The following is a 25,863-nucleotide window of genomic DNA, read 5'->3' on the forward strand; positions in this document are numbered from 1 at the left end:
GGTTACTGGGTGCTGCAGCTTCCCCCCGAGTTCTGCAAAGGGCCGGCCGCCGGGGAACGGGGCTCTCCACTGGAGGCCGGTGCGAGGGTCCAGACCGGAGAGGTAAGCGATGGGCCTTGCGCCGCCGGCTGACGTCGGACACGTCTCGCGGCTGTCCCCGCAGGCCGACGGGGGGGCGTGGCCGCGCACGCGCGGCGGGGCTCGTGGGCGGGGTTTTGGGCGGCTGCAGCCGGCTGACCGTCCGCCGGTCGCCGGCGGTCTGGGTCTGCGATCCAGCCCCCAGGGGTGGAGACGCGGGCGGTAGATGGGGGTTGCCTAGACCTCGGCCTTAGTCTTTAGTACAGCTTCAGCGACGCCGACGAAGATGGCGCCCTGGGTGCGGACTATAGGGGAGAAGCTGAAGCAGCGTCTGCGGCTGGACGTGGGACGCGAGATCTGTCGCCAGTACCCGCTGTTCTGCTTCCTGCTGCTCTGCCTTAGCGCCGCCTCCCTGCTCCTCAACAGGTAAGGCGGCGGCGCAGGGGCGGCCGCCACTGCCGTCCTCCCCACCCCCCGCGAAGCTGCGGGCTCAGGCGCTGTTACATCGCTGCGCGGAGACCGTCGGGCTGCGCAGCTGCGGGACGTGGGGCGAGCTGCGGGGGCCTCTGGGAGAGCGGGCCGGGGGAGCCGGGCGGGGCGCCGGGCCCGGAAGTGCGGGCGGGTGGGCTTGGGTGCCGCGGGTCCTAAGGCCTCGCTTCTCAACCATCCGGCCCCGAGTCTTACCTTGTTTTCACCCATTTCTTAAAACCTGGGCTTCCGTCGGAATGCTTTTCAGAGGAATAAAATCTTTCAGGGCGGTCCGGTCAGCTGACGGAGGAGAGTTGCAAGGTCCGGTCGCTGTCTGTTTTTGAACGACTCGCCTCGCTCCTCCCCGCCCCGCGCGCACACGCCCACCCTATATGAAGCGATCCCAGCCTAGGCTTTCTCCCACAAAGGAGTGGTGGTGTTGGTTACAACACCGGAAGGATTTGTTGACCCGAAGTCAGAAAGCGAAATAGTACTATCATCCCTAGAATATTTCTAAAGGGAATACTGAAAGGTGAAATTGGTTAATTTCGTTGACATTTTGGAAGCGGAAGGTTCTGCCTCTGAACTAAACTGGTTGATGTCCTTCATTCTGTTGTTTCTAGAAGCGGTAGCGATGAAATAGGTAGTAGAGGTGAAATTATTTCAGAATTATTTCCAGATTTGCTTTTGGTGGAAAGACATGTGAGGCAGTTGTCAGCGATAACACCTGCATGTTTTCTCTCATAGTCTGAGCGTGCAACCATCGTTACTCTTTATCTGGAGATATTGGTCCCCAAGCATAGTAAGATCGGGGAAACTTAAACATGAAACTTGGTAAATTGATTTTGTTCTAAGATAACCGTTTCCTGGGTTTGTGTTGAAGTTGGATTTCTTCCCTTGTCGCTTTGCTTTCTAATTAGTTGATTCTGAGTTATATAATACTAGGTTTAAACTGCGATTAATGTTATTGGAAACTGTACTTTATGATGGTAAAATGACTTTAAGAGTATGGAGGACGTGTACGTGGAATCCTTAAGAGAATGGAAGCTATTAATTATTTACTTTATCATCTGGAAAGTATTTCAAGCCAGGTAAGCAGGTGTAGTATGAAAGATGTGCCAACTTTATATGATTGTTTTGTCCAGGCATCTTTACTTATCTTATTTGGGAGCCAGGTCAGTTTAGGTGTTCCACGTAGGACAACTATGTAGGAACAGGTTGAACTAGATTTCTGAGGGTTTCAACTTAATCATAGCATCCAGCATCTATATTATTAAGGAGTCATAGGATAGCATCAGTGTCTTTATAACATCTGAACGCTGTACCCTGTATTTGTATTATGCAAAGAAAGAAGGAAATAACAAGTGTTATTTCTGAGTGGTTGGATTTATGAATGAGATTGTTTTTGTGTACAAGACACCATTGGGGGGTGTAGCTGTGGAACTAGAAAAATGAGAAGATACGCTTAGTACATATTTTCAAAAAATGATTTTTATACAGGCATTTCACCAGTTAATTTTTAGAAATAACTTTATAAGAAATTCTCAGTTTAAAATCTCCCCTGGTTGGAAATTCCCTGGTGGTCCAGTGTTTAGACTCTGGACTTCCACTGCTGGGGGCCTGGGTTTGAGCTCTGGTCAGGGAATTAAGATCCACTGCTGTACTTAAGTCACTTCAGTCGTCTCCGACTCTGTGCGACCCCAGAGATGGCAGCCCACCAGGCTCCCCCATCCCTGGGATTCTCCAGGGAAGAACACTGGAGTGGGTTGCCATTTCCTTCTCCAATGCATGACAGTGAAAAGTGAAAGTGAAGTCGCTCGGTCGTGTCCAACCCTCAGCGACCCCATGGACTGCAGCCCTCCAGGCTCCTCCATCCATGGGATTTTCCAGGCAAGAGTACTGGAGTGGGTTGCCATTGCTGTACTTAAAATGGATAACCAACAAAGACCTACTGTGTAGCACAGGGAACTCTGCTTGCTAAATGAGAAAAGAATTTGAAAAAGAATGGTTATATGGATATGTATAACTGAATCACTTTGCTGTACACTATTACAATATTGTTAATCAACTATACTGCAATGTAAAAAAAAAAGTTAAAAAAAAAAAAAAGATCCAGCAAGCCTCATGGCATGGCCAAAAAGAAAACAAAAGCAACAAACAACCCCACACCTCCCCAGAAAACCAACCAAATAAAAACTCCCCTGGTTAGTATGTGGTTAAACTTAGACTAGTACTCTTTTTGAAATTAACTTTTCTCTTATTGTCTTTAAATTTTAACTTCTAAAAATCTCTCAAGATGTTAATTAGCATATAAAATTTTCTTTCAGTATGAATAAAATTATGAATTTTATCTGTGGAAAGATAAATGGATATAACCTTTGGACCACTGTAACTGATTTGTGGTAAGAGTAGAGTAATATACTTTATGTATTTCAAATTATTTATGATATCATCTTTATAGTATTGTTTTAATATATTAGAGCATACGATTAGGATATACAGTTATATAGATTTGCTAATCATAGGATTGAATATTTGAATATTATAAGGAATATTGTAAGTTAATCCTAATAATAATGGTAATATCAATAGTATTAATAGGTAACTCTTTGTGAGTACTTTGGTCTAGTTACTGTGTTAAGAGTTTTCATTATTATTGAGGCAATTTATTCATGTGGTCACAAGTTTTGAATCTGAAGCTTGACTGTTCAGAATTTTATTCTGATTCCTCCTTTAACTAGTTATATGACTTTGGATAAGTAATCCAATTTTTGAGTCAGTCCCCTAATCTGTGTAATGTGCATAATACTGGAGCCTGCATTTTGTGATTACTGTGATGATTTAAGTGTTTTTGTTGTTTGCTGGGTCTTTGTTGCTGCACACAGGCTTTCTGTGGTTGTGGTGAGCAGGGGCTACTCTCTTGTTGCGGTGTGTGGACTTCTCATTGTGCTGGCTTCTCTTGTGGAAGAGCACAGGCTCTAGGCACATCGGCTTCAGTAGTTGCAGCCCACAGGCTCTAGAGCACATACTCAGTAGTTGTGGCACGTGGGTTTAGTTGCTCTGTGGCATGTGGGGTCTCCCCGACCAGGGATCAGACCTGTGTCCCTGCATTGGTAGGTGCATTCCCATCTACTATATGACCAGTTCAGTTCAGTTCAGTCTCTCAGTTGTGTCTGACTCTTTGCGACCCTATGGACTGCAGCACAACAGGCTTCCCTGTCGATCACCAACTCACGGAGCCTACCCAAACTCATGTCCATCCAGTTGGTGGTGCTATCCAACCATCTCATCCTCTGTTGTCCCTTTCTCCTCCTGCCTTCAATCTTTCCCAGCATCAGAGTCTTTTCCAATGAGTCAGTTCTTCCCATCAGGTGGCCAGAGTATTGGAGTTTCAGCCTCAGCATCAGTCCTTCCAATGAATAATCAGGATTGATTTCCTTTAGAATGGACTTGTTGGATCTCCTTGCAGGCCAAGGGACTCTCTCAAGAGTCTTCTCCAGCACTGTAGTTCAAAAGCATCAATTCTTCAGCGCTCAGCTTTCTTTATAGTCCAGCTCCACATCCATATATGAGTACTGGAAAAACCATAGCTTTGACTAGACGGACCTTTGTCGACAAAGTAATGTCTCTGCTTTTTAATATGCGGTCTGGTTGGTCATAACTTTTTTTCCAAGGAGTAAGCATCTTTTAATTTCATGGCTGCAGTCACCATCTGCAGTGATTTTGGAGCCTCCCAAAATAAAGTCTGTCACTGTTCCCACTGTTTCCCCATCTATTTGCCATGAAGTGATGGGACCAGATGCCATGATCTTCATTTTCTGAATGTTGAGCTTTAAGCCAACTTTTTCACTCTCCTCTTTGACTTTCATCAAGAGGCTCTTTAGTTCTTTGCTTTCTTCCATAACTGTGGTGTTCCACCAGGGAAGTCCTTAACTGGGTTTTAATACATGGAACATGCTTGGAATGGTGCTCAGCACAAAAACAGTTATTTTTGTCTTATTTATCCTCACAACATTGTGAAGTAGGTACTGTTACTAGCGTCGGTGATTTTTTTTTTTTTTGAGATACAACGTATAAAAGAGTACATAACACATATGTAATTGTATAGTTCTTTGAATTGTAAAATATAACTCCCCGTGTAACCACCACTTACCAAGATATAAAACATCACCCTACTAGGCTCCATTGTCAGTAACATTCTCAGTTGTCATGTATCAGTTTTGTTGCTTTTTGAACTTTATATAAATGGAATCATATGGTCTTCTCTTATCTGGTTTCTTTTTCTCGACTCTCCTTTTGAGATTTATGTATATTATTGCATATATTGGTAGTTATTCTTTTTGTTATTATGTTGTTTTCCACTGAGACTATACCACACTTCGTCCATTCTGTTGAAAGGCATTTGCGTTGTTTATAATTTTTGGCTATTATGAATAATGCTGCTGTGAGTATTCTAATATATATTTCTTTTAATAGGCATATGTACTTATTTCTCTTGGGTGTATATGACCATAAATGAACATGGTTCGTTGTAGCATATATATTTGTTTAACTTAAGTAGATACTGCCAGTTTTCCAAGGTTATTATACCAATTTATACTATCGCCAAAAATGTTTTATAGTTTTGTCTAATATTGTTTATAGGTTTAATTTAGCCATTTTACTTAGTGTATAGTAGGAGGTCATTGTAGTTTCAATTTGTAGGGTCTTGATTATAGCTCCATTTTACAAATGAGCAAACTGAAGCTAAGAGTTGTTCAGTAATTTTCTCATAGATAGTAAGTAGCAGAATGGGATTCTAATGATGATCATTCTGATTTAGAAGCCCAAGCTTTTAAAAATTACATTAAAAAGACATTATTAAGAAAAATTTATTAATAACTTTCTAAATAACATTGATTCATATAAACTGTAAGTGAAAGTCGCTCAGTTGTGTATGACTCTTTGCAACCGCATGGACTATGCAGTCCATGGCATTCTCCAGGCCAGAATACTGGAGTGGGTAGCCTTTCCCTTCTCCAGGGGATCTTCCCAACCCAGGTCTCCCTCATTGCAGGCGGATTCTTTACCAGCTGAGCCACAAGGGAAGCCCAAGAATACTGGACTGGATAGCCTATCCTTTCTCCAGGGGATCTTCCTGACCCAGGAATCAAACTGGGGTCTCCTCCATTGCAGGTGTATTCTTTACCAACTGAGCTATGAGGGAAGCCCTAAACTGTAAAGAAGTCAGAAAATTGAAAGGTGTTCAGAATCACTCATAAATTTACCATTCAAAGATGACCACTGTTGTTAACATTCTAGTCACTTTCCCTGCAATTTACAATTTTATTTTATAAATTGTAGCCTTTTCTATATATGGAGCCACTTCTTAATATATTTTATTATTATTTTCTTTATTACTTTTTAAGTTACCACAATTGGCTTACATACACTTTAACAGTATTAAGACAGACTCTTCTAAAGTACTTTAGTGAACTTGTTTAATTATTAAAACAACCCTGTGAGTTAGGTATTATTATTACCCCTGTTTTATAGAGGACCAAACAATCGGAGAGATTAAGTAATTTGCGTTTTATCATATCCAGGATTAGAACCCAGACACTACAATGTTTTTTATTCCAAACTTAATGGGTCTTTCACTCTGTGTTCTGTTTCTTTTGTCTATTTTTCTCTTTCTACAACAGTACTGAATTGTTTTTAAAATGACAGTATTGTAGTTTTGTAGTATGTTTTTTATATACAGTTGGGCTGTTGGTCAGAACATCTACGTATGGTTTCACGTGTGACTTTTTTCCCCAAATGGTGTTGGGTGACAAGGATGAATATCCTGAGGAAGAGATTCCACTGGAAGCTGTACTTTTTTTATGACCTAACCCTGAAATTTAGGCAGTTAGGTAGCTTCACTTCTGCTGCATTCTTTTGATTAGGAGTAAGTTATTAAGGCCAGCCTCTATTCAAGGGGAAGGAAATTAGATTCCTGCTTTTGATGTGAGGAGTGCAAAGAATTTGCACAGTTTTATTTAATTTGTAAATTAATCTGTGTAGAATTGATGTTACTTAACTATATTTAATGGTTTCATCCATGAACATATCTTTCCACATTCATTCAGATCTGCTTTTATGGTCTTTCAATAGATTTTTTTCTTTTTTTCATTTAAAAACTTTATTATAAAGTTTTTTATTATAGAAAACTTCAATCACATACAAAATAAAAATAGAGTAGTACAATGGAACCTGTAAATACCTATCTCCTGGCTTCAAAAATGATCAGTTCAAAGCCAAGTATCACTCCTGTCCCTAATTATTTTGAAGGAAACGCCATGTGAGATGTTTTGTCTATAAACATCAAACATTTCAGTGCGTACGTACTCAGTCGTTTCAGTCATGTCCAACTCTCTGCTACCCTACAGACTAGAGACCTCCAGGCTCCTTTTTGTCCATAGGATTCTTCAGGCGAGAATACTGAATTGGGTTGCCATGCCCTTCTCCAGGGATTCTTCCAGACCCCAGGATCAGGCCTGCGACTCCTGTATCTCCTGCGTTGCAGGCAGGTTCGTTACCCACTGAACCACCTGGGAAGCCCAAACATTTCAGTGTGAGTGTTAGTCCTCAGTGTGTCCGACTCTTTGCGACCCAATGGATCATCGAACAAGCAAGAGAGTTCCAGGGAAACATCTATTTCTGCTTTATTGACTATGCCAAAGCCTTTGACTGTGTGGATCACAATAAACTGTGGAAAATTCTGAAAGAGATGGGAATACCAGACCACCTGACCTGCCTCTTGAGAAATTTGTATGCAGGTCAGGAAGCAACAGTTAGAACTGGACATGAAACAACAGACTGGTTCCAAATAGGAAAAAGAGTATGTCAAGGCCATATATTGTCACCCTGCTTATTTAACTTCTATGCAGAGTACGTCATGAGAAACGTTGGGCTGGAAGAAGCACAAGCTGAAATCAAGATTGCCAGGATAAATATCAATAACCTCAGATATGCAGATGACACCACCCTTATGGCAGAAAGTGAAGAGGAACTAAAGAGCCTCTTGATGAAAGTGAAAGAGGAGAGTGAAAAAGTTGGCTTAAAGCTCAACATTCAGAAAACGAAGATTATGGCATCTGGTCCCATCACTTGGCAAATAGATGGGGAAACAGTGGAAACAGTGTCAGACTTTATTTTTTTGGGCTCCAAAATCACTGCAGATGGTGACTGCAGCCATGAAATTAAAAGACGCTTACTCCTTGGAAGGAAAGTTATGACCAACCTAGATAGAATATTTAAAAGCAGAGACATTACTTTGCCAACAAAGGTCCGTCTAGTCAAGGTTATGGTTTTTCCAGTGATCATGTATGGATGTGAGAGTTGGACTGTGAAGAAAGCTGAGCACCGAAGAATTGATGCTTTTGAACTGTGGTGTTGGAGAAGACTCCTGAGAGTTTCTTGGACTGCAAGATCCAACCAGTCCGTTCTAAAGGAGATGAGCCCTGAGTGGTCTTTGGAAAGAATGATGCTAAAGCTGAAATTCCAATACTTTGGCCACCTCATGTGAAGAGTTGACTCATTGGAAAAGACTCTGATGCTGGGAGGGATTGGGGGCAGGAGGAGAAGGGGATGACAGAGGATGAGATGGCTGGATGGCATCACTGACTCAATGAACGTGAGTTTGAGTGAACTTTGGGAGTTGGTGATAGACAGGGAGGCCTGGCGTGCTGCGATTCATGTGGGGTTGCAAAGAGTTGGACATGACTGAGCAACTGAACTGAATTGGACTGTAACCCGCCAGGCTCTTCTGTCCATGGAATTCTCCAGTCAAGCACATTTGAGTGGGTTGCCATTTTCTCCTCCAGAGGATCTTCCTGACCAGGGATCAAACCCAGGTCTCCTGCATTGCAGGCAGATTCTTTACTGTCTGAGCCACAAGGGAAGCCCCCAAAGCTTCTTATTTAATGTGTGTGTTGGTAACTCAGTCAGTGGGTATCAAACATTTCAGTAGGTGTCTTTAACTGATAAGAGCTTTTTTTTTTCCTTGGCTGTGCCATGCAGCTTGCAGGATCTTAGTTTTCAGGCCAGGGTTTGAACCTGGACCCCCGCAGTGCCCCAGAATCCTAACCAGTAGGCCACCAGTGACCTCCCAAGAGCTTTTGTTTTTCTACATAACCAGGATACCACTTCATTCTTTTTTTTAAGTTTTTTTTTTTTGGATGTGGACCATTTTTTAAGTCTTTATTTAATTTGTTACATTATTGCTCTGTTTGATGTTTTGCCTTTTTGGCCAGGAGGCATGTGGGATCTCAGTTCCCTGACCAGGGATTGATCCTATACCCACTGTGCTGGAAGGCAAGGTCTTAACCACTGGACCACCAGGGAAGCCCCCACAATACCATTTCACAATAAAAAAGCTGTTAGCATCCTTAAAATATCTATTCATTGTTCAGATTTCCCTGAATCTGTTAGAACTTTATCCTCCAATATTTTATGATGAAAAGTTTTAAATATACAGCAGTGTTGAAATTTATAGTAAATGATCAATCATCATTAAAATTTTACTGTATTTTTATATGCTTTGTCATGAGCCTGTCTATCCATTACGCCAACCATAATGAATCTTATTTATAAACAGCCTTTTAGATTTATTCAAATAATACCCAAGTATGATCTTTTAATCTGAAAATTTCTTCCCTTTTTTTAACCTTGTAATTTATTTGTTGGGGAAACTGGCCATTTGTTCCATAGAGTTTTCCACAATTTGGCTTCTGCTGATTGCTTCCCTGCAGTGTTTTTGAATGTCCCTCTAGGTTCCCTGTAATCTAGTAATTAGGTTAAAAGTCATCATTGTTATGATTTTTTTTCTCCTTTAGTTCATGATGATTAAAAGATACTGAACTATTTAGAAAAATATGCCTTTCTTATAGTGTGTTATTCTTTATTTTATGATATACTGCTAGTTTTAATTAACTAGTATTTTACTGAGTATTTCATTTCTATATTCATGAATAAAATAGACCTAAGGATTTCCTTCTATTATCTTTATCAGGTTGGGGGATTAAAATTATATTAGTCCTTTTAAATTGGCAGCTTTTCCTCATTTTTTTCCTCCCTGAAAGCAGTCTGTATAAAGTAAGGATTATCTATTTCATGAAAGTTTGGTGAAATCATTTGGGCCAGGGGCCTTTTTTTTTAAAGCCAGGTCTCTGATTATATTTTAATTTCTCTAATAAATAGTTGGTCTATTCAGGTTATCTAGTTCTTAACATCCTAATTCTTAGCATTTTTTTTTCTAAAAATTTGTCATATTATTTATCCAGTTTATGACTATATGGAGAAGGAAATGGCAACCCACCCCAGTAGGCTTGCCTGGAAAATCCTATGGATGGAGGAGCCTGGCAGGCTACAGTCCATGGGGTCACAAAGAGTCGGACACGACTGGGCGACTTCCCTTTCCCTTCCCTTATGACTATATAGTTGTTTATAGTGGAGAAGGCAATGGCACCCCATTCCAGTACTCTTGCCTGGAAAATCCCATGGATGGAGGAACCTGGCTGGCTACAGTCCATGGGGTCACTAAGAGTCGTGCACGACTGAGCAACTTCCCTTTCACTTTTCACTTTCATGCATTGGAGAAGGAAATGGCAACCCACTCCAGTGTTCTTGCCTGGAGAATCTCATGGACGGCGGAGCCTGGTGGGCTGCTGTCTATGGGGTCGCACAGAGTCGGACACGACTGAAGGGACTTAGCAGCAGCAGCAGCAGCAATTGTTTATAGTCTTACTCTTCATTTCAGTTATAGCTGTGATTGCTTCTTTTTTTCATTCTGTGTTGTGTCAACTACAAGTTGGCTCTTGCTATGGGCACTTGCCATCTGTCTCTACAAGGATTAAATCATGCACTGCTTCAGCTGCTGACGTTCAACACCCCCTGAAAGAAGCTGAGGGTGGAGAGCAGAAATGAGGCACTCTTGCTGGGGGTGGTGTGGTGGGACTGGCAGCAGGGATCTTCAGATAGGTATTTTCAGGAGCCGATTTTATTAGCCTGATTCTTGTATCTCCTGATATCTAGAAAAACACTGCAATCCTTCATGGTGATGACTGTTCCTCGTGACTCGGGAAAGGTTCATGAGACTAGCAGAAACCTTTTGGAAGAATATGTGCTTGATTGCATGTATTCCCCCTTCACCAAAATCTCATATATACTGAGCTTCCCTCTTCCTTCTTTGGAGTAGTTTCTTAGAGCTGTTTCAGAGTGCTGTCTCCCACGCTGCAGTCCTCATTTTGCCGCAAATAAAATTTACAACTCTCATGTTGTGCATTTTTAAAAAGTCAACAGTTTTATATTTGTATCCTCTCTTTTTCTTTTCTCCCCGATCTGTTTTGCTAAAACTTTGTCTTTTTTAATTTTTGCTTTTGAGAATTTCCAAGCATACATAGAAAAAAGAGAGTACAAAGAACCCCTAAGCACTCATCACTCAGCTTCAACAGCCATTAGTATTTTAAAAAATCTGACCTTCCTCCTTTTAAAATAATTATTCTACACAAAACCATAACCTTACAAAATTAACAGTAATTTTTAAATGTCTTGTAATAGTCAGCTCATACTCAAATTTTCTTAATTATATAAACATTTATAATGCATTTGTTCTAATCAGAATCACAACTGGGTCTATTCATTTTATGTAGTCGCTGCATCTTTGAAGCTTTTGTAAGTATAATCTAGAACAAGAGTTGCCAAACTTGCTGTAAAGTGTCAGTAAATATTTTAGACTTTTCGGGCTATATCAGGTCTCTCTGTCCCATATTCTTTTTTAAATGTAAAAATCTTAGCTTTGAGGACTATACCATAAGCCTTTGTCAACCCTAATCTAGAACATTCCTCCTCACCCGCTCTTTTTTTTTCCCTTTGCCATTGACTTGTTGAAGAAACTGGGTTATTTGTTCACACTTTGGATTTTGCTGATAGTCATCTGCACCTCTGTATTTCTTGTAGACAGGGAGTTAGAGTTATAGACTGTTAGATTTACATGTTTTTTTTTAGGGGGGTCCACGTGTACTTCAGTGATGATGTGTACATTCTAATACATCACATCAAAAGGTAACTCCACATTAGGTCGAGTTGCCTCACTTTTTGTAGATTTAGGTGGTGACAGCTGCCCAACACATTTTCTCTTTGGTTTCACCATTTATTTACTCCCTTTAACTGTGTGGATCACAATAAACTGTGGAAAATTCTGAAAGAGATGGGAATACCAGACCACCTGATCTGCCTCTTGAGAAATTTGTATGCAGGTCAGGAAGCAACAGTTAGAACTGGACATGGAACAACAGACTGGTTCCAAATAGGAAAAGGAGTTCGTCAAGGCTGTATATTGTCACCCTTTTTATTTAACTTATATGCAGAGTACATCATGAGAAACACTGGACTGGAAGAAACACAAGCTGGAATCAAGATTGCCGGGAGAAATATCAATAACCTCAGATATGCAGATGACACCACCTTTATGGCAAAAGTGAAGAGGAACTCAAAAGCCTCTTGATGAAAGTGAAAGTGGAGAGTGAAAAAGTTGGCTTAAAGCTCAACATTCAGAAAACGACGATCATGGCATCTGGTCCCATCACTTCATGGGAAATAGATGGGGAAACAGTGGAAACAGTGTCAGACTTTATTTTTCTGGGCTCCAAAATCACTAGAGATGGTGACTGCAGCCATGAAATTAAAAGACGCTTACTCGTTGGAAGAAAAGTTATGACCAACCTAGATAGCATATTGAAAAGCAGAGACATTACTTTGCCAACAAAGGTCCGTCTAGTCAAGGCTATGGTTTTTCCAGTGGTCATGTATGGATGTGAGAGTTGGACTGTGAAGAAGGCTGAGCACCGAAAAATTGATGCTTTTGAACTGTGGTGTTGGAGAAGACTCTTGAGAGTCCCTTGGACTGCAAGGAGATCCCACCAGTCCATTCTGAAGATCAGCCCTGGGATTTCTTTGGAAGGAATGATGCTAAAGCTGAAACTCCAGTACTTTGGCCACCTCATGCGAAGAGTTGACTCATTGGAAAAGACTCTGATGCTGGGAGGGATTGAGGGCAAGAGGAGAAGGGGACAACAGAGGATGAGATGGCTGGATGGCATCACTGACTCGATGGACGTGAGTCTCAGTGAACTCCGGGAGTTGGTGATGAACAGGGAGGCCTGGCGTGCTGCGATTCGTGGGGTCGCAAAGAGTCGGCCACGACTGAGCAACTGATCTGATCTGATCTGAATCATTATAGGATGCAACATGGTGATTTGTTATTGTTTCATTCCTTCTGTATTTTTTAATTTAAATTCTCGTGTGTGTGTGTGTGTGTATGTGTGTGTGTTTGTAGAGTTGCTTTAATTTATCCTCTGTTAAGGTTTGTTTAGTTACAATGAAGTATAGCTCAAGCTGGAAAAGTAGAATAAATGCTTATACCTTTTTCTCTTAATTATCAGTTTTTAAAGTAATTACTGGTGCCCTAGTAACCTCAAGTAGTATCCAGCCAGAGGTTTTAATTATTTTATTAATTTTTCCGAAGAACCAGTTTATGTCTTTTGTCATTGTCGTCTACTTGACTGATTTCTGTTCTTTAGCGTGTCCTTCCTTTTTACGTGTTTGGATTTGTATTTCCTCCCCCAACCTTCTGAATGCTTAGCTTGTTGGTTTTCAGTATTTGTCTCTGATTAATGCAGGATAACCTCAACACTATAGATAATTTGGGTCAGGTGATTCTTTGTTGTGGGGGGCTGTTCTGTACGTTGTAAGATATTTAGCAGAGCCTTGGCCTCAAGTCACTTGATGTAAATACCATACCATAAAAAATACCTCTCTTTTATCTTCCCACAGTTGTGACAGTGAAAAATGCCTCCATATATTGCCAAATTCCCCTGGCAGTGGGTGAGATCACCCTTGGTTTCGAACAGCAGGATTAATGTATTTAACACTAAAGATTTCTGTCTTAAATAATGCCTTTCAGTTACTGCTTGCCTTTACTGTGATGTGCATACTGCATGCGGTGTTTATTGTCACTCAGTCTAAGCGCAGGTCTGCAGTTCGTAATCCATAATTCAGAAATCAAAAAGAAATAACTTGTCCTCTAGATTTGATACACCAGTTACATTTGATAACAAATCCTGACCTGAACAGACTTGAGACTTGTTTATAGTATTTATTTATGACTTATTTATTTATGGTTTATACATTTTTCTGTGGAAATACTAATATCTGATTATGGAGTACTATGTCAGACCTCATATTATTTATGTTATTATAACATGATGTATTATGCTATATAATGTATGTTGTTTATGAAATATGTACTATGTAAGTGTTGAAGGATTCTAAAAATTGTGAATTCGGAGTCATATCTTTCTGGCTCAGAATGATTTTCAGTAAGCGTCTGTGGACACGGATTTCATAATTTCCTCTGTGAATACCTCTGTAACCCATTGAGTTAGTTTCTAGACTTAAGGTTTTTTAAAAGCTTGATGTCAAGTGTGCTATTTATTGGTTGGAGTGAAGCTTTGTATAAAACTTTGTATAAAGGAGTGGGAGGCATAAGAGCAGAAAAGTGAGTTGGGACCAGGTTGACAGGGACCACAGAGGTTTAGAGGGTTTGTGTTTCCTTCTGCAGGCAGGTTAATCCGTAGCAGTTCTTTGGGTTAACAGTAACCATGCTTATGTGAGAACTTTTAGTGATAGGTTTGTGGTGGATGTTTGTCAAGTGCAGAATTGCCCCGGGGGCCTAGAGACCAGTTTCCTGTAGTTGAGTGGTGCAGCCTTTGTCTCACAGCATTTGCACTTACTGTTCACTGTCTGTAATATGTGAGCACCTGTAATCATCATCTTCACCTTTTCTTACTACTTGGTGCTTTATTCTTCGATTCTGAAATCCCCAATCTTCACAATATCTTCTGTAGCCCGTTCTATTTCATGTTGCACCTGGGGCGGTTGTCCCCAGTCAAAGAACTGGTCTGGATGTGGCACTCACTTGTGTGCTTCCCTTCTCTTTAGTTCTAAAAATTTTAATTGGAGGATAATTGCTTTACAATGTTGTGTTGGTTTCTGCCATACAATAACAGAGTCAGCCACAAGTATACATATGTCCCTTCCCTCTTGAACCTCCCTCCTACCTACCCCTCTGTCTAGGTTGTTGCAGAGTACTGTGTTTGAGCTCCCTGTGTTACACCGCAGCTTTCAACTAGCTGTCTGTTTTACATATCGCAATGGACATGTTTCAGCGTTGCTTTCTCAGTTCGCCCCACCCTCTCCTCCCGCCGTGTCCACAAGTCTGTCCTCTGTGTCTGCGTCTCTGTTCCTGCCTTGCAAATAGCTTCATTAGTACCATATTTCTGGATTCCATATACATGTGTTGATATACAATACTTGTCTTTCTCTTTCTAACTTCACTCTGTATAACAGGCTCTAGGTTCATCCACTTCCCTTCTCTTCAAGATTCCTGTCGTGCTTGTTATCCAATGCCTAGAAACAGTTGCTGTGTATGATTTGTCCAGTTTTCTAGTTGTTTATGGTGGGAAGACCAGTTATTCTGTTGAGGAAGTAGAAATCTCTCACTCCTTTGGAACTTCTGCCATCTGTCTTTTCTTACTGATATTAGTCTCTTGCACTATAAGCTTCTAGTTTATAGACTTTTTCCATTTTAAATCTTGTGATTCTGGGTAACTTTAGTGTTTGTGCAAGTAACCCATCAAATACTGTAGTTTATCTTGAGGTCACTCTTCTATAGTCTCCCACTTGGATCACCTTTTGGTGGCCTGTGTTATCACCAGAGACTGTTCTTCCTGTGAAATCTTAAAAATTAAGCCTCCCACTTGCTGACCTGTGGCTACGTCTCTTATTCCGTCAGTCACACGGTACCTGCTTTTCTCTGCTTTCCTCCTATCCATTGTCCCTCTTCTGTTATCACTTACTTTCATCTGTGGTTTAGAGTCAGTCTAGCTTAGATTCCAGGCCCATCACTTTAGCGAGTCTACTGCCAGCATCCTTGACTCTCTTTGCTTGCATGTCACTCACTGAACAAAATCCAAACCTTGGATCAGTGATGCTGGTTTGTTTTATTAAGTGTTTATATCCCAGTTACTGAATGCTGCTAGAGAAAATCACACACCTGTAAACTTAACTCTTCAGCCTTAGTACTGCCCAGCAGTTCCTGAGGATACCTTTCTCTTTACTTCTCTCCAGCTGCTGCTTCAGAACTTCCCCAGTCTTCTAGAACTCCCAATCATGCCACCTTTGCCTTTTCCTCTCAAGCAGCACCTGTTTCACTTAAAGGCCATCATAATGGCTTTGAATTCTTTTTATCTAATCTGTAGATTTAACTCCATTCTCATCAACCCTTTCTTTTTCTCTAGTATTGAAGAGGAGATATCACTTTCTTTTATAATTATTTTTTTGGCTCTGAATCCCAACTACTCCTATATTCTCTGCTGCTGCTGCTGCTGCTAAGTCGCTTCAATCGTGTCCGACTCTGTGTGACCCCATATATTCTCTAGGGGAAAATAATTCTGTGTTATCTTTTCTCTCCTACCTCATTTTCTTTTTTCTCTTTCTCTCCTATTAATGTTGAAATGTGATCCGATTTTACTAAACACCTTTCCTAATTGTCTTTCTCCAGCTGACACCTTAGCTCTTTTATTTATTTATTGTTCTTCTTTCCTTTGAAAAGAGAATTATCCACATTTCTTGATTCCACTTCCCCACCAGTCTTCAATCCATTACATCCTACTTTAATTGATTTGCCTAGTTCATCAGTATCTCTCTTGTTGCTGAAACCAATGGACACTTCTCAGTCTCTTTTACTTTATTTTACCAATATTTGATTATGTTTAACTACTTCATTCTTGTTGAAATATTTTCTTCATTTCTTCTTTTTTTTTAAATCTTGACAGCCTTTATGATTTGACCCCTGTTTTTCTTCTCAACTCTCCTAATTCCTAGATTCCTTTATAGATTTCTCTGCTTCTGCTTATTTCTTAAATATGTCATGTATTCTTCATTTTTCAGTTTGCAGCTTGTCTCTGGTCATGACATTCATTCCCATGACTTCAGTGATCTTTATGCTGGTAATTCCCAAACCTTTATCCTTGGCCCATATTCTCTGCAGAGATTTAAACTACCCAAAACCTGGCTGGTTATGGAATATTTCTGCTTGGTACATCTTGAAAGTGAAAGTGAAACTCACTCAGTCGTGTCCAACTCATTTCTACTTGGTGCGTCTTGAGAAACCTGAAAGTCAACATGTCCAAAAGGAACTGATTTTTTATTTCTCTCTTCTCCTTATATCTAATCAACTACTTAGTCCTCTTTTTTACTTTGTTTTTTTGAGGGAATTCCCTGGTGGTCCAGTGACTAGGATTCTGAGCTCTCATTGTGGAGGCCCTGGATTTGATCCCTGATTCTCCCTGGTTGGAGAACTAAAATCTCTTAAGCTGTGCAGAGAGGCCAAAAACAAACAAAAAAAATGAGGTGTCTTTTGGTCGAGCCATTTGGCTTGCAGGATCTTAGTTCCCCAACCAGGAATCAAACTCCTGCTCCCTGTAGTGAAAGTGTGGAGAACCACTGGACCACCAGGGAATTCCCCTATTTAGTCCTCTTAATTCTTCCTGGGTGTCTCAAAACAGTCAGCTTCTTTTTATCTCTAAGTCTCTACAGGCCATCCATAAATTCTCCTAGATTAACTGCTTCAGCAGCTTTCTAATTAGCTTGCTTCCAGTTTAGACCATGCTCCATATTGCTGCCAGAATAGTTTTCTGATTATACAGTCTGATGATAGTGCTTTCCTTCTTAAAACTCTTAAAAATTCTTAAAATCTTCTTAAGTTGTTCATTGTCTCCTGGGTATTACCAAGGACTCTGGATGGTAGATGAAAGAAACTCATATCACTCTAGGTTTGGCAGAGAGGGGAATCACTGGATGCTTATGTAAGTGCAGAAAGAACTGGCGAGTAGCCAGGCCTCAGAAACTTTGAAATACTTTTTGCATCTCCCTGATTGTCCCCCTTCTCTCTGGTTTGGCTTCATTCTCTTACTATGTAGTGATTTGTGAACTGAAGAACTAGCACCAAAGTTTTAACTTTGTGTCCTTACTCACGGTTAGAGTTGTTGAGGGGCTGCGTTGTTGAGGGGCTGGTGCTTGGCAAAATTATGGTAACTGAAAACTGTGCAATGTGAGGACAGACTGTATTGCGACACCGTAACGTGACTTATTACATGACACTAGGTCGTATGGCTATGGCTTGTTTTTTTAGGCTCATCTCAAGGCCACGTCTTCCTTGGAGCCGTGCACAGATCTTACTTAGCTCACGTTGTTCTCTCAAGTTTGAATTCCCCTCATTCCTCTACCCTGTCCCCTTGTGTCGCTTTTCTCCTACTCATTCTTTAAGTTTTCCCAGAGACACAGCTTTCTCTGCAAAAAGCTTTTCTTTTTAAATTTGGGTATTCTGCCTTGGGTGCTCTCATATCATGCGTACTTTCTCTGTCATAGTATAGAACACATCATCACACTGTGTTGTATTCATTTCCTTACCTGCTACACCTAAGGGATAGTGTTTCCTATGCAAATAGACACAGTGCTGTTCCTTACTATATCCCCAGAACCTAGTACTGTGTAGGACTAAATGGGTACTCAGTACAATTTTTGTTTTGATTTAATGCAAAATAATCAGAATTTTGGTGGGGTATGAATACTACACTATCATTAGAAGATATTCTGGAAAAATGTAGTATTGGCTAGTTAAACATGACAGCCTAGGTGCCAAGTTATGAAATATTGTGGATTTATACGTCTTTATACTTTAAATGAAATATACCTTTGATAGCAATCATTCTAATATTCTTATAGTTAATAAGTATATTACAGAAAACATGACTTGAGGAATTGCATCAGCCTGATACTGTAGATGCTTAATTAAATACTCATTAAATCAAGGAAGCACAAATTAGTTTTATATGCATTTTTGGTTCTAATAATTGTCTTTATTTATTTCTAAGGTATCTTCATGTTTTAATGATCTTCTGGTCGTTTGTTGCTGGAGTTGTCACATTTTACTGCTCATTGGGACCTGATTCTCTGTTACCAAATATATTCTTCATGATAAAATACAAACCTAAGGTAAAATTTATGTGTTCTTATTTTTAAGAGAGTCAGTATATATGATTCTATGCTGTTCGATATTCTTCTTGAAAGCATGTTAAAGCAGTGATTTCTAAAATATCTGTCTGCTATAATTTAATAATGAAAGACATCAGAACATTTTCAAAGTGAAATTTGCATATGTATATATTTTTAAAGTGTACAGTTCTCCCAGGAGGAGTTAGAAAGAGAAAATTAAAAATTCTCAGAAAATTGGGTCCATAATTTTAGTGTCCTCTAACTTCACATTAACTTTGAGGACAGTAAATAAGAGGTTCCCAAAGTTGCTTATACAGTAGAATCACTTAAGGAATCTTTAAAAAAAATACAGGTTCCTGGGCTCTACCCTCGGAATTTGATTGAATAGTTCTGGGCTGCTGCTAAGTTGCTTCAGTCGTGTCCGACTCTGTGCGACCCCATAGACGGCACCACACCAGGCTCCCCCGTCTCTGGGATTCTCCAGGCAAGAATACTGGAGTGGGTTGCCATTTCCTTCTCCAGTGTGTGAAAGTGAAAAGTGAAAGTGAAATCGCTCAGTCGTGCCCGACTCTTAGTGACCCCGTGGACTGCAGCCTACCAGGCTCCTCCATCCATGGGATTTTCCAGGCAAGAGTACTGAAGTGGGGTGCCATTGCCTTCTCCGAGTTCTGGGCTAGGACCTTGTAATTAGTACTTGTTGAAAGCTTTCCAGGTGATTCTGAGGCACAAATGCAACTCGGGAACTCGTTGTTCCACGGATGTCTGTTTGCTTCATAGAAACAAATAATCAGGCAGTTTGCTTAACCAAAATAGTTTGTTTTGTATATCTGAACTTTGATGAAGGTGGTACTGTATTGAGTCTGTCTCTGGTAGGTAAAGTCCCAAGAGTGTAGATCAGGGTTGAGTGGGATATCTTGAAGTCTTCAAGTAGCTGCAGTCCCTCATCTCAGGTTGATTGATATTTCTGCTCAGAGGAAACACAGCTGTAAGTGGTGCCCCGTATTTGGTCAGGAAACTTACTAGTTATAGCATATGTTCTCCTTCATTGATTAAAGGTTTGGAGAAATAGAAAATAGTTTTTTCTTATACTTTTGCAGCAGAGTATCATTTTCAAATATAGATTGAATTTTTTTTTTAATAAGTGAGCATAGCAGTTGACTTTAATTTTAAGCTTGGGAATTCGGTTTAAAAAGCATTTCATTTGGTATTTTTCTCCTATTGGCAGTTTGGTATAGCAAGAATTATTTATTGTAAAGAATAGTTTCAGTGTTAAAGCAGACAGTAATAAAAAAAAATCATGTCCTTTGAATTCATACACTGATTAACAAATTTTTGAAAAGTTGATTCTCTTTAGTAAATATGATGTGTAATGTAAAGACAAATCTCCCCACTTCCCTTTTTTAGCAATTAGGACTTCAGGAATTGTTTCCTCAAGGTCGTAGCTGTGCTGTTTGTGGTAAGGTGAAATGTAAGCGACATAGGTAAGTTAAACACTTAATTTGTTGATCCTTTCCATTAAGTTTTGGGTTTCAAGCAATTTAACTGTATGATTTTCTTTAGGCCTTCCTTGCTACTTGAGAACTACCAGCCATGGCTAGACCTGAAAATTTCTTCTAAGGTTGATGCGTCTCTTTCAGAGGTAACTGATTTAATTAATATTGCTGTGTATACCCAAGCAAAAAATGTTAAATACTTACGGGAAAGGGAATCATGGAGCATTTTAATAAATGCCACCTAATTGAGTCTTGGTTAGATAGTTGATTGTTACACAACTTGAATTGTAGGCCATAAGTGTTTTTTGATTCCATATCTAATAAAAATGGACATTTTAGCCAAAGAAAATGGTTTTACCTAGTTACTGTTTATCTCTTTAAGAAATAGTCATTTTTTATAATATGGCAGTAGAAATAACCAGAATAGAACAGAGAACAGGATACATTTCACTGTTTCTGCATAATATAGGAATAGGAAGTATGATCTCTTGTCTTTGTGGCAGTCACATTTTATATGTATCTTTTTGGTAACTATACCATGTTTTAGTTATTTCTTTGAGAGACTTGTTTTCTCCATCCATCTGAGAAAGCTGTCAAGTTCTTGAAGGCAGGGAATGGATCTCATTTGTCCCCAACACCAAGTGCAGGGGCCAGATGTATTGCTGGTATCTGATAGATACTTACTGAATTAAACTAAATGCCGATTAGTTGAAGAGTAGCATTAAACATCTGAATCCTGCCTAATTGTCACTTTCCCCACTTTGAATCCTTCCCTGGCGACTCTTGCGACCCCATGGACTGTAGCCTGCCAGGCTCCTCTGTCTATAGGATTCTCCAGGCAAGAATACTGGAGTGGGTTGCCATTTCCTTCTTTAAAGTATGCTGCATAAATGCTAAATTATTGGCATTTTCCTTTTTCCATTTCTTCTCTAAGCTCTTTTTCATCCTCCAGATTCCTGGATTGAAGACTGTGCTTTCCAATATGGTAGCAACTAGCTACATGTGGCTGTTAATAAATACTTGAAATATATTAGTCCTAATTGAGATGTGCTGTATATGTAAAATATGTACTGGGTTTTGAGAACTTCTTAAGGAAAAAGAAATGTAAAATATCCTATTATATATTTTACATTGATTATATGTTAAAATGGTAATATTTTGGGTATATTGGGTTAAATAAGATAGATCATAAAATTAACTTCACCTATTTTTATTTTTCTTTAAATGTAGTTAATAGAAAATTTGAAATTATATATGTGGCTGACATATTTCTATTTGAGAGTGCTGATTTGAGGTCTTTTGAAGACAAGACTTCTAGGGGAATAGTGATTGTAGTCGTTTGACACTTTATTTCTTTGTAAAAACTTTGACATTTTATTTCTTACGTAATTTTTTGACCTAGTGCCTGGCACTTATTGGTGTTGAGTAAATATTAGCTCTAATATTTAAAAACCATTTTCTGAGGTCTTGCTATAGACAGGAATTAGACTACATCCCAGGAATAAAAAGAAATAAAATATGCTTCTTTTCTTCTGGGAGCTTTGGTCTAGGAGGGGAGGTAGGCATATAAACAGACATGCACAGTGGAATGTAATGCAGTCAGTTCTGGAAGAAACATACAAGGTATGTCACTAGTACAGAGGAAGAAGTGCAGAACTGTAGAGAGGGGCAGTCAGAAAGTATGACTACATGTTTGCAAGCCTGATAGTGAAAGGGAAAGGGTGTTCCAGGGTGTTAAAAAGAGTTTTTGGAAGGAAAGAGAGGCTTTGAAACTGGGTGGACAGTTCCGTAAGCTGGAGGGTGAAATGTGAAGGAGAATGTGTGCAACGAAGAGACCATACTCTAGTAGCTAGTGTTTATCAGTCACTTACTATATAGCTTCCCCTGGTGGTTCAGATGGTAAAGAATCTGCCTGCAGTGCAGGAGACCCAGGTTCGATCCCTGGGTAGGGAAGATCCCCTGGAGCAGAAAATGGCAACCTACTCCAGTATTCTTGCCTGAACAATTCCATGGACAGGGGACCCTGGCAGGCTACAGTCCATGGAGTCGCAGAGTCTGACACGACTGAGCAATTAACACTTTCGATACTTACTATATAGTAGATATTGTGCTAATCACTGTACTTGTATTCATGTAACCTATGAAGTAGGTGCTATTTTTGATGGTTTTACCAAACCTAGGGTTTAGAGCATTTTAATAATTTTCTCAAGTATCATAGCTGGCTGGTAGCAGAACTCAATCTAAAATGCAGGACTGCTTTAGTTCATAACCAATTTTTATATGGCCCTTTGGAAATCAGATCATCAAAAGACTTAAAAGGCAATGCTGAAGATGTTTAATTGATCATAGATGTCGGTGATTTTCAAATTGTGTAACTGTAGTTTCCAGATGTGACTCACAGGATGTTCAGTTCGGTTCAGTTCAGTTGCTTAGTCGTGTCTGACTCTTTGTGACCCCATGGCTTTGTGACGCCATGGACTGCAGCATGCCAGACTTCCCTGTCCATCACCAATTCTCAGAGCTTGCTCAAACCCATGTCCGTCGAGTTGGTGATGCCATCCAACCATCTTGTCTTCTGTTGTCCCCTTCTCTTCCTGCCTTCAGTCTTTCCCAGCATCAGGGTCTTTTCCATTGAGTCAGTTCTTCACATCAGGTGGCCAAAGTAATTGAGTTTCAGCTTCAGCATGAGTCCTTCCAATGAATGTTCAGGACTGATTTCCTTTAGGATGGACTAGTTGAATCTCCTTGCAGTCCAAGGGATTCTCAAGAGTCTTCTCCAACACCACAGTTCAAAAGCATCAATTCTCTACAGGATGTAGTGGGAGGTGAAAAGGAAGTAGAAGGTCGTAGCTGCTGGCATGTAGCTTTCTCTTGCCTTTTCAGAATCAGTGCAGCTCCACCTTTCTTACTTTGATTTGTGGTTTGTTATATTGACGGTTTCATGCAGGTGAGTGATGTGGTCAAATGCATATTTTATATCACTTTGGCAATTTTATGGAGAATGGAAGGGAGCTAACTTGGAAGGAGGGAGACTGATTTAGAGGCTATATATAGGGGTGAGAAGAGGTAGAAAAGAGCTACCTAGATGTAAAATCAGTAGGACTTCTGGTTGGATTTGGGGAATCATGTAAGATGAAATGTTTAATGGTAAGCTTTCCAGTCTCCTCCTGTGTCCTAATCCTGTCTCTGTGTATCTTATTTTTCCAGCTGATATCACTGATGCTTAGTTTTTGTAATAAAAAATCCAAATCTTGTTGCCTGAGTATGTAGAGAGTCCACAGTTTGCATTACTGGGCCAGAGAAGATATATAGTCAGATTAGATATGTTGTTTCATTACCTCCCTAGTGCTTTTTAAAATTAATGCCCACTGCTGCAAGTCCTTTTAAAAATTATACTGTTCCACCCAGCCTCAAGAAATGGAAGGTTTAACACCAAGGATTTCTTTTGTTTTGTAACTTTTTTAGATATAACTTAAAGTTTTCACAAAGCTGAGCATATTCATATACCGGCACTCAGATCAAGAAACAAAAACATCATTAGACCCAGAAGTCCTGCTCATACTCCCTCCTAGTCTCTATCCTCCCTTGAAAGTTAATCACTGACTCCTTAGTTCCCCGACCAGAGATCGAACTTGTGCCCCTGCATTGGGTGCACGGAATCTTAACCACTGGACCACCAGAACCAGGGAAGTCCCCTAAGTCTTATATATTTGTTTTTTCATTTTATCCTGGGATTACTGACTTACAGAGGGCATTAGGAATGCAAAAGACCAGCCTGTTATTTTCTTTCTTTGCATAGAATTTTTTTGGTTCAGTGAATCTTCAGAGTCAGGAACAATTTAGATTAAAAAATTTTTTTTTAATTATGGACATATTTTAAAGTGTGTGTGTCATTGTGATAGTAATTTTTCTTTTTAATGAAGTTTTACTGTTTTCAGAGTGTTTTCCCATATGTCCCTTTTCATCATCAAAGCCATATGAAGTCGGCATAGACATTTTGTCATGCAGAAGTATGACACTGGGTGTCAATATTTGGGATACTAAGCTTAGTTTTTGTTATATATTTCTTAGTATTAGAGTTTATTTTCCCAGAATTAATTAACTTGATTTTTCTTAAAAAATAATTTTTATTCAGGTTCTTGAATTAGTGTTGGAAAACTTTGTCTACCCCTGGTACAGGTAAGTTCTTTCTATAAGACCTTTTTTCTGTAGTATAGTGAATTCCATTAAGTATGCTAATGATACATTTTTAGTATAGGTGGTAATTTCTCAGTGTTGGCACTATTGACATTTTTGGCCACATAATTCTTTGTTATGGGGACCTATACTGTGCATTATAGGGTGTTTAACGTACCCCTGACTTTTTCCCAGTGAATGCTGGTGGCACTCCTTGTTTTCCTTGGTTGTGATCACCAAAAATGTCTTCAGAGATTGCCAGAGTTACCTGGGAGGCACAGTGGTCACTTAAGAACCACTGATTGTAGGTAATCAATTAACAATTTAGTGATAGGAAAGAGGAAAAAACCCTAGGCTACTTTTTGAAAGAACAGTAACTTGTACAGTTTCTTATGACCCCTAATTGTAGTGATTTACTATTTTGTATGCACCTTTTACACTTGAACTAATTGTACGTTTAGAGAAAAAATTTTTATTCAGGTATTTCATTAAACTGAAAGTTAATTTCAGTAGACTTCCTGGAAAATTAATGTTTTGTTCCAAAGTAGCTTTGTTTTTGGTATCTGATGCCTATGTAAAAATCCCCTATGCTCAATGGAATATGGAAAATGCTCTAGATCTGTGGGAAAAAAAAAGTCTGATTTGACAATCAGAAATCATTTAATAAAACACATACTCCCTTACAGAAGCATCGTGTACTTAGTTATATATTTGAACACTTAACACCTATATGACTTATAATATTTAATTATATCTCCCCTAATGTTCAGTATATTTTGAATTTCCTAATTTAAAAATGCAATAGGCGGCTCGGTTTCCAGTGGCTAGGACTCAGTGCTTTAACTGCCATGGGCCTGGGTTCAGTCCCTGGTCGGGAACTGATTCCACAAGCTGAGTAATGTGGCTGGGGGAGGTGGGGAGGGCGGTGGGGGGGGGGCGGAATGCTATGGCAGAAAGTGAAGAGGAACTCAAAAGCCTCTTGATGAAAGTGAAAGTGGAGAGTGAAAAAGTTGGCTTAAAGCTCAACATTCAGAAAACGAAGATCATGGCATCTGGTCCCATCACTTCATGGGAAATATATGGGGAAACAGTGGAAACAGGGTCAGACTTTATTTTTTTGGGTTCCAAAATCACTGCAGATGGTAACTGCAACCATGAAATTAAAAGACGCTTACTCCTTGAAAGGAAAGTTATGACCAACCTAGATAGCATATTGAAAAGCAGAGACATTACTTTGCCAACAAAGGTCCGTCTAGTCAAGGCTATGGTTTTTCCAGTGGTCATGTAGGGATGTGAGAGTTGGACTGTGAAGAAGGCTGAGCGCTGAAGAATTTATGCTTTTGAACTGTGGTGTTGGAGAAGACTCTTGAGAGTCCCTTGGGCTGCAAGGAGATCCAATCAGTCCGTTCTGAAGGAGATCAGCCCTGGGATTTCTTTGGAAGAAATGATGCTAAAGCTGAAACTCCAGTACTTTGGCCACCTCATGCGAAGAGTTGACTCATTGGAAAAG

General features: G+C 39.8%; 1 protein-coding gene across 4 annotated transcripts in view; it reads left to right on the top strand.

Annotated features, from left to right (window-relative positions):
- Positions 1-217: 217 nt before the first annotated feature.
- Positions 218-25,863, top strand: part of SNX14 (sorting nexin 14) — an 84,216-nt gene continuing 58,570 nt past the window's right edge. For 2 of the 4 annotated variants that reach the window (XM_024996711.2, XM_024996712.2), the window contains exons 1-5: positions 218-504; positions 18,564-18,684; positions 20,089-20,165; positions 20,245-20,323; positions 24,313-24,356. In XM_024996711.2, the coding sequence (XP_024852479.1) occupies positions 365-504; positions 18,564-18,684; positions 20,089-20,165; positions 20,245-20,323; positions 24,313-24,356 (461 nt within the window). In that variant the 5' untranslated portion in view covers positions 218-364. 4 annotated transcript variants of the gene reach the window in all.

Source organism: Bos taurus, chromosome 9 (assembly GCF_002263795.3).
Source record: "Bos taurus isolate L1 Dominette 01449 registration number 42190680 breed Hereford chromosome 9, ARS-UCD2.0, whole genome shotgun sequence".
NCBI classification, from domain to species: Eukaryota; Metazoa; Chordata; class Mammalia; order Artiodactyla; family Bovidae; genus Bos; species Bos taurus.